We start from the raw sequence: 10,067 nt of genomic DNA on the forward strand, positions 1-10,067 counted from the left end.
GTTAGTAGTAATATGTAAGTAAGTAATAAGTTAACAAATATACTTGGACAGTTTATCTTGTTGGGGAGTGGGGAGGGTTTAACTGCCGTCCGTCCGAGCAACCGTAGCATACGGTACAAAATGAATACTAACTTAAGGCAATGTGGGTGATCTTCCTCCTTTCGTCAATACTTCTCGCTACTTTCGTACTGCTTCATTAGATATTTGCCCATTGCTCTATAAAATCAGCGATTAACGTATCAAACAAATCAGTCAAACAATACAGACGAGGTCGAATGGTGGTAGTTGATGGTAGAATTGTTCGCTCACTTGCCGGCGTACGTTGGATTTTTGAATGTTGTTGTCGCTTGCTTGTAGATTGGGTTCTCTCCCTATAAAACGAAAATGTAGATGTGAATATTAAATGTGTATGGCGTTTAAAACACGTGTTCCTTGCTTTCTTGTAAATCACTTACCGTATCCCATTTCGCCATCATGCGCTCTTTCTCGAACCGAGCAAACTCTCGCTGATCGTGGATGGACGTGAGCACCTTCCACAGCAACAGTACGGCCATACCAATCAGCACGACCACAGCAATGACAGCCAGCGCAATGCCAAGCATAAACACCTTCGGCGGACAGTCTCGCTCTTCCTGTGCCGTCACGATCACCTTGTCCTGGTCGCTATCGTTGTACGAGAACTCAAATCGACAGTCGTCCTCGTCGAAGAACGTGCATTTGTTATCGTTACGCTCCTCGTCAATCGTTACTTTCTCAACTGGGATCGGTACGAACAGCGTACAGTTGGTTGCACACTCGTTCGATGTAGCTAGCGGCCCAGTCTTGTACTGCTGGCACTGGACGCAATGCTTGAACTCGTTGCACCGTCCAGCGCACGTTGGGCACTTTTCGCAGTACCGTCCCGTATATCGGCCGTCCTCGGTCACGGTACACCGACACGTGCCACACTCACAAGTACCATGGCCCGAGCAAAGCTCACCACCACCGGGTGGCATGCAGGTTTCGTTGCTTGCCCGACAGTCACAGGCCGGTCCGGTCCAGCCGTCCCGACACTCGCACTGTCCGCACACGCACCGTCCATGATCCGGTCCAGAACACAGCAAACCACCCGGACGATCACACGAGAAATTATCACACTCGCAGTACCGTCCCTCAATCAGCTCGTCCGGATTGGGGCGTCGTTCGCAAACGCACACCCCACACACGCACTGACCACGGCCGCTACACTCTTCCGATGCGTTCGACATCCGGCAGGCATCTACCATGCCCGGCTCGAGCAGACTATCCAACGCGGAACATTCGCAACGCTGCCCATGGTTCGTGCCATCACATTCGCAGATACCGCACTTGTACGTGCCTGCATTGCTGCACTCGTCGGCCCGTTCGCGGTACTCCGGATCGGACGGATGTTCACAGGGACAGCTGCATAGCATCTCGATGTCTACCGTCAAACTTTCGTTAATACCAACCGGATAGATCTGCAGCACTTGATGCCAGTCGCGTGGATCGTTCGGACACTGGAGCAGCGTAATGTGTGCCTCGAACGTTACGACATCGCCCACTTTTAGCCCTTCGCAGCGATTCGTTTGCTGGAGCGCACCGTTCGTGTTGCGGCAGCGTGAATAATACTTGACGTCGATCACGTTATCCGTACGGTTGTCCTTCATCTCGACTGACGAGGAAATTTTCTACACAATAAAAAAATTATTTTATTATTAATGTGTTGTCTGTCACATGGCTATCCTGTATGGGTTGCTACACTTAAATCTAGTTAAAATTAATTAAAACAAAGCTTAGATTCGTGAGGAAGGAGTTTCGTGGTGGAAATCTAATACATGAGATGAGGAGTTGAACGAACGAAGTGCCCGTAAAAAAAAGGATCGTTGCGACTGGCACAGGTACAGCGTCTAGGGATAAGTAGAAGGGGAAAGAAGTGTACAATTTGCAACATAGAACGGGATGTTGCCAAGTAGGTGCGGGTCATCTATGCAATCTAACCAGAGGGAAGCGACAAAAAGGGTTTGAGATCGTGATCGACGGTACTCGAGAAAATCAAGAGCAACTGACACTTAGACTCGAAACTCGGGTAGGGTGGAATTTTGCGCACAGCAAACTTGGTAAACGATCTCTGCACCCGCTCGATTTGATCCTTATGGATCCGAGCCTTTGGTGACGCGCAATACAGCGCTTTCAAACACAGACGATCAGAGAAGTCACACGCTTCAGGATACCCAGTGTTTTTCACGTTCTAGCAACCATAGAGTTGATGTGGAACGTTAAGATAAGGTCACTATTGAGCCAACGTCTAAGTCCCTCACCAACGAAACACGGTTGACCAGGACTTGGTCCAGCACATAACGGTAGAGACAAGGAATGTGGGGTATCGGGTAAACAAAAAAAAAAGTTGACACTTAACAGTGAAAAATAGAGGGATAGTTACCAAGAGAAAAAACGGTCAAAACCCGTTTTGAAGGTAAACACAATCCGCACTCGAAGAAATTCGGAAAACAGATTTTCACAACATAGGCATAACAAAGAAAACTACCATTGAGGCAAGACAGAAAAAAAAATGCATTAAGGAATCTCAAACGAAACGAACGAACACTTAGAAATGACTTCAACAAGGAGACAATTAGGCCGTTGATCTCTAATTGTCACAATTAGGGACTTACTCCAGGTGGAAGTCGAGAGTCAAATACGATCGAACGCAGATTTTAAATCCGTCTAAATAGCGTTGTGCTTCAAGATCAAGATAGGTCACCACTATAGACGTAAAACGCATGAGGTGGAACGTTTAGGGACAAAATCATGTTGTTGAGGAATGATAAGGCTACGGGTATAGTTTAGGCTATAGGAACGCAAAATATAGGCTAGAGAAATTGGAGAGGAAATGCTCAGCAAAAAAGGGCGCACATATCAGAGCGCAGTATAATATAAGCGTATTACAAACAATCACATCATGCACCCTCGTAAACACGCGAACGGCCAACGCATGTACTCACATTGTATTGGTCGCGTACCAACGATACGATGTTGGACGAATCGTTCGAAAGTTTGGCAGCGGATGAACCTTCCACCAACCGGGACAGTTGCTCATACACGGATAGCTCTTCCGCCGTCACAGCAAAGATCACGTTGATGGCATTCTGTTTCACTTTCAGGTTGATCTGCGATATGCTCGGATAGTCTTGTGTGGTCGAATGGGTGTAACGGCCGTTATGGTCCAGATGGCATTCGCCATCGTTCGGTGTAATCACACCGCCCAGCTTGCCATCGCCCGCATAGTGAAAGCCAGCATCGGTAGAGAACAGCAGCAGTCGCCGAGCCTTTTCGCGCCATCCGATCTGTTCGCGGCAGACGATTGCTTGCATGATCGCATCAAACCCTCCTTCCGGTGCGTCCAAGTTACCCGAAACGTTGGCACGTTGTACCTCGTGCTGTTCGGTGCGTTACCGAGGAAAACAGATGAAAAAGTCGACATTAGTTGAAGGGTTTCTCTTATATTGCACACTATTTCGTCCGTAAACCCTGTACCCTGAATAGTTACTAAGCGAAATGATTTTAGAAAAAAAATTGAATCACAACCAGCTGTTATTGAAACATGTTTGTTAGTCACTTTTATCTCCTCTATTATAGTACAAAGCCCAAATACCAAATTATTTGTTAATATGACATTCTACGAGTTACGGGGTTTTACGATCTCTATGTAAAAAAAAAACAAAGCATGCAAACGGATTGACGTAAAAAGCATAAAGAAATAAGGCAAAGGTGATGTTTACAACAACGAACATCTACATAAAACACTCAGGCATCGGATGCACACAGTAAATTCAAAATCATGTTGTCGATAAAAAAAAAAAACAACGAAATACGATAAGTGTCGCATGCTACTCTTGATTTACATAATATTATTTAGTGCAGCAGTTGTGATAGAATAGACTACTTAAGTTGCTTGTTGATGTGCTGTGCAACATGGTTCATAGGTGAGAGTTAAATCAAACTGTTTTTGTACTTTTTAATTATTATGTTACACGTTGGTAGATGTTGACAGTTCACGAAGGCTTCACGTTACTACATAAAACGAACACAAAAAAAAACAAAACTTATTGTGTTTCTTATGTAACATACCCCAACACCTAAAGGAAACTCAAACAATAATACGAGCGAAGAAAGGATGTGTCATTTGTAAAATTTTAAAGTTCCGAGTGTCTTCGCCAAAAAAAAAACATCACACACAAACAATCAAACTACCCTGCAACATAGTAATATTTTTGGGGGAAAAGTTCTTACGTCACGTTGTATCATCACTTGCCCACTAATTTTTATCAATAGTGTCTCACGGTTATCTGTTTCTGTCGTGCAAAAATCATCATCCTGCATGTATGTTTTGTATAATCTCTCGCAGGTGTTTGATGCTGTGTGAAACCATTTTCAGCAGCAAGTGAAATTATTTTAGCACTAAAAGGCAATTATTTGAGAAGCTGTCTTTTGCTGTAATGGAGAAGCAATCTTTATAGCCCTTGCCTGCTTGTGCGTCCTGTTGCACAATGTGGAAGATTTTGGGCTTTGTGAATAAAATCAAGCGCTGGGGTTGGAAATATAGGGAGCTGCAACACCACACCTGGATTTTAGACTGGCACAACATTTTAGCGATAAGAAGATATAGAGGGACGGATGGAGGACAGGGGTATATGCTGGCCTACTAGCCTACTCAAAAAAAAAAACATCAACACGCACACACACACACAAATTCATTGGTCCATATTACACGGGAGACGATGAATGTCGATCTTGGCTTGTGGTGTGTTTGTGTGTGTGTGTGTGTGTGTGTGTGTGTGTGTGTGTGTGTGTGTGTGTGTGTGTGTGTGTGTGTGTGTGCGTGTGAGGCAGCGGTGTGCGAACCAATGATTAAGTATTTGTAGGTGCTATTATCTCGCTAATCTGGTTGCACATTCCCCGCTGCTTGTATTTTTATAGTTTAATAGAGCAAACTTAGATACTAAACAGGTGTCAAACAGTGTGTCATAGTTTGCCTGTTCACAAACGGACATCGTTTGTTGGGGGAAGGCAACACTTACGGAGAAAAGATTGGCATCCGTGCTCAGCGGCATTAGGTTATGGTAGCCGTACGGCGCGACACAACCGGGGCACGGCTCGCGCAAACTGAGGAGAGAGAGAGAATGATAGAAGAAAAAAAATATGGCAAAACATCAATAAAAGCACGACGCACTAGGTGGAACTGTCTCGAAACGTGGAGGTGTGGTGCAAAACCAGATATAAGTAATACACGGCGCCATGTCGCACCACTTTGAGCTGCTTGGACATCCGTTTTGTACGCAGGGTTAAGTGAATGATGATGGTGAGCCGTGAGGTCGGTTGGAGCACATCAGAGTGATCCAAGATAGCTAAAATGTGACTCTGTGTGCATTTGAATGTTGGATGAAGATAACCTGCCAATGTTGAGCCGGATGTTCCGTGTTGTAGAAACAAACCATGAATTAAACGTACCGTTCATGATTACCCACACAGTAAAACAGATCCCTATGCAGACCCAACCTTACACCTAATTAGGCCTAAAATTAACAAATGATAAGTAACACTACGTGTGACGTGACCCATACAGATAAATATGAAACCAATACACTTTTCTTTTCTCTGTCACTCCCATCAGGATTAGCCAAATTATAACAAAATTTTGGATTTTTTATAATACAAAATGTTTGTATCAAAACAATTTTGCGTGTGACAGAGTGACAGAGTTTGATATTGATATGTGTGCGTGATGAAGTGTCGTATGGGTCCCATATATGACGCTTCCCGAAGTGGATGTTTTACGAAACCGCCAGTAAACCACACAAAAGAGCAAAAACCCCATCCCACTTTTATGCTGTGGAACGCGCTAGATAGTGAAATGATGTAAACTGAACGTGAAAAGAAAAACAAAATAACAAATGAAACCATCCGCGAAACATACTAACATACATATGCACACAATCTATGGTTGATTTGTTTAATCAATAAAGCACATTGAATAACATCTAAAATACGGATACATGTAGCTACTAATAAAACACGTGTAAACACACACTCACACACATAACAACACATCTAGAAGTACACAAACAAAACAAACAATCTAAAAGCAAACACTACAGATTTTACTAAAGCATTGCACCTGACAAAAAGTACGCACACAGCTCAAACGCCAAGCTACCTTTTTACGGACCAGTACATTACGAGTGTGATCGTGACTCGGTAGCCACCGGAAGAACGGGACAAGGCTGGAAAGCACGTTAACAATATTCGCGCTTTACATGACAAAAGGAAAACACAGGCTAAAAACACAAACTATATGCACAAGCCGGCCATTTCTTCACGCATGCTTGGAAGCAAATTTGCTATCGGTAGCAAAAGCCACCCCAAGTCACGACTCGGCGAAAAACCAAGCGCAAACAGCAAACAGAGCTCAAACAATACTAATGGGACACAGATGTGCGTGGCAGACGAAGCACATTTTGCAGTATGAATTTTTGCGTTACTAGCCCATTTTCTTATTGTGTGGACCTTTTAACTTGATTTGCTTGGTATGTAAAAGGAAAGGAATGAAAAAGGCAATCGAATGAATCAGCGAAAATCGAATGGAAAGCGCAAATGTACTAGAACGAATCCATCACATGATGGTAAATAGGAACATCGGAATGGAAATGGTTCATTTCCGTTAGTTGATTTCAATGTCGACTTCGGCAAGAGAAAGGTTTTCCAATTTCCGACGATTGCAGGATACAATGAACCTTCGTTTAAATGACCATAAAAACACCCTTACTTCGCTATAACCAGCTACCCGGGGTAGGTCATACATTTTGTATGCGGTGTGAAAAAAAAGACAAAAAGAAGAAATGTTATAAGCTTGACAGCAAATAGTCGCCGCTTAATTGAAAACTTGATGCAAATACACCCTATTGACAAAATCGATACAAATCCGCCAACTAAGGCACTACTAAGGCAAATTTGTGTTGAAAAGAACCTTACTAGTGGTTACTAAGGCAATTTTATCAATAGGAAACGAACAGATCTAAAGATACAAGCTTTACAATACGACAAAATGTAGACTGTAAAGATGGTGTGGTAGGAGGTTATAGAAAATAGGGGTACCAAATCGAAAAATAATTTATTTTTAAGTTTATTTCAAACAAATACAAAAATCTGTTTTTTTTTTTTGCAATATGAGGCATTTGCAAAAGTTTCAAACCGATACTTCCATTATTTTGAACGCTTTTCAAAAATAAAATGGCAAAACATACCGATTAGTATGTGGTGGTCGTTGAAATAAATGTTAAAATGTAACAATAATCGGGACACTGGAAATTATACCTGCGCTCCAGTTTTTTACGTGTATACTGTTACATTTAACAGTTTTGCTAAAAGCTCGCAGCTCGCAGACGAAACAACGTCAAAAAATACGCAACACCAAGAAAAGAATGATAAAGGAAAAGTTAAAAAAATAACTAAATTTTCATAAAGAAGTTGCTAACCTTAAAAAAGGGAATAGTGGAGCACACACACAATATCGAAAACATCCATAATATATTCCAGAGCGAAAGAGCGGAGTGCATGCGATACGATATTGTACTTTGACGTGTAGATTGCGATATCAACGTCCTACGGGTGGGTGTGTCTGTCTGTGTGGTACTCATTAACGAATGTAAACTAACCAAAGTTGAATGTGTGTAAGAGATACGAAAACTACGGACAACGACAATAGCTCTAAGATGCAATAGAAACCCTCGGTAAAATTATGGCCACTAAGGCCACACGGTCAGGCCGACGATCGATGACTTACGGTGAAGAGGTTGGAGTCCGAACTAAGCGACATATGATGTAGGTAACCGTATGGTGCATTGCATCCATCACATGGATGCTCCAGTCTGTAATTGTCAGGCGAGCGCGCGTGTTATGAGAGGAAAGAAGAGCAAAGGTATAAGTGTTTTGTCTCGCGGTGAGAAAGAGTGTGAGAAAATGGGTAACGGTAGCTGTGGGTTGGTGAGCTACCAGACACGACTAGTAGACCACATGAAACATGACCCAACGTAAAGGGTGGCGCTTCTTAAGGTAACAATTCTGTTTCTGCTTCATTTTGGCACGATAACCTCGGAAGGTCCTTTGGCTGGTCAGATTTCTGGCTGTCTTGACTTATTATTACATCCGTAGCTGGACATAGTTAGTCCTGTGTATGGGGTTCGCTCCGGATGGGATTTGATACTCAAGTCCTGACCATCACAGTCTATATTTAATATGAAATAATAAAGAGAATGCGTTCAACAATGGATACCGGAGAAAAGTGTATCACATCGCAAAATAGCAAGACTTCATTTCGACGTAATATACCTGGAAGGGGCACACTTTTGCTGGCACAAAGTTACACCGTTAGCGTTAGGCACACATCGGAAGCGTTGTACTTACTTCTTCGGTACGGTCGACACGTATGGCATCAGCACCTTATCAACAAACGATCCGAAACCGAGCTTAAAATTGCTGGTAATCTTTCGCATCTCGGACGCAAGATCGGCACCCAGCGTGGACAGGATCGTCTTATCGTCCTCCATCGATTTGGACAGATCCATCAGATAGTACAAATCGACGGGATAGTCTTCGGCCTGCGCGTAGTTTACATTAAACCGAAACGCCTCATCTGGAAATAGTTTTATGCAAGAGGTTCAATCTTTGTCGCTCGATGTTAGCTGTGCTAGATTGGAAACCGATTACTCACTCAAGCGTAACTTTAGGCTGACGCGCTGCGGTGATATCTGGACGATACTGCCAGCAGCGGATTCCGACTCGTACGATGACGATGACTGTTGAAACGAGGACGATGAGGATGAAGATGATTGATAGTGACTCGACGAGTAGTACGATTCGCGCTCACTCTGGCCCTCCAGCACGCGCCGCGAAGGTTTCGTTAGCTCACGGCCCTGTACCAGCTGGAACGTATTGCTCGGATCGACGGTATACTCTTCCGGGCAGTACTTCTCGATCTGACCGTGACAGCGCGGATGTGTAAAGTTGGGCATCGTACACCAGCGGCAGTTGGTTGTCTGGATGCATTGGCTGCAGGTCGTTTTGCCCGGGCAGGTCGTGAGCTGGTACGTGGACAGCTGTCCCGTTGCATGTTGCGCGATGAAGGCTAGCAATGCGATTGTAAGTACGTACATGGTGGAGCCTCCTAGAGGCCGTGGATTAGCAAGCATTGTGAGTTGTACCAGGAACGATTGATTGAACGGCGCCAGTTGTTGAACGATTGATTGCAGATGGTGTGTTGGTGGCGTTGGTTGGTTGGTTGGTTGGATAAGGCTGTATTAATATCTCAAGGATAGCAGGAGAATATGTTCGGTTGGCACTTGGATTGTCTTTAGTTTGGCAATCGCGGGATATTAATCTGTAAGTAAAGTAAGAGGCAATATATTAAAACCACATCACAATATCATAGGATCACTGTGAACAGCCAGTTCTTGTCGTTTCAAACAGTCAAGACTGTACTAGTACAGCATTTCCCCAGTATACACACACACAAACACATTCACACATATCTGGACACTAGAAGCCGCGAAGTGACCAGTTATCGAACCTCCCAGGGCTATCGTTTACCACGTGCCCTGCCGGTGAGGCAAACTGCGGGCGCGTCCGAACAGCTCAAAAGACACACCTATTCGTCCCTTATCGGAAACCGCAAAATCCCAAACACGCAAAGCCAACATATCGGACCTTTATAGCAAAAATTTTCTGGGCAATGTATGAGTATGGTCCGCAAAAAAAACATAAATATATATTAATGAAAAAACAAGGAAGGGCACTCAGGAACCTTCTCCAGGGTATCATCAGGGTCACCTAGGGGTCATCGCAGACTCGGGCATGGGATCAATTTTTAAATTGGTTAACCACAGTATGGCGCTCAGACCTTATCAGCGTTCTGCTGCATTCCATTATCGTTTCTTTAATTTGCTATAATCGCACGAAATTGAATTGAAAAAGCAACTGGTAGGTTCGTTTGACGAATGTAACGATATGGGAAA

General features: G+C 43.7%; 1 protein-coding gene across 2 annotated transcripts; it reads right to left on the reverse strand.

Moving 5' to 3' along the window:
- Positions 1–297: 297 nt before the first annotated feature.
- On the reverse strand, positions 298–9,245 carry LOC126568320 (integrin beta-PS). 2 transcript variants are annotated; one of them, XM_050224782.1, is made up of 6 exons: positions 8,768–9,245; positions 8,461–8,689; positions 7,841–7,925; positions 3,003–3,437; positions 456–1,688; positions 298–371 (listed from the first exon to the last, which is right to left on the reverse strand). In XM_050224782.1, exons 1-6 carry the CDS (start codon positions 9,243–9,245, stop codon positions 306–308), a joined length of 2,526 nt encoding a protein of 841 aa, XP_050080739.1. In that variant the 3' UTR covers positions 298–305. The 2 variants fall into 2 exon arrangements, with proteins under 2 accessions (XP_050080739.1, XP_050080747.1); XM_050224790.1 differs by lacking the exon at positions 7,841–7,925 and adding an exon at positions 5,079–5,163 and having other exon boundaries at positions 8,768–9,221.
- Between the last annotated feature and the right edge of the window lie 822 nt (positions 9,246–10,067).

This window comes from Anopheles maculipalpis, chromosome X (assembly GCF_943734695.1).
Source record: "Anopheles maculipalpis chromosome X, idAnoMacuDA_375_x, whole genome shotgun sequence".
NCBI classification, from domain to species: domain Eukaryota; kingdom Metazoa; phylum Arthropoda; class Insecta; order Diptera; family Culicidae; genus Anopheles; species Anopheles maculipalpis.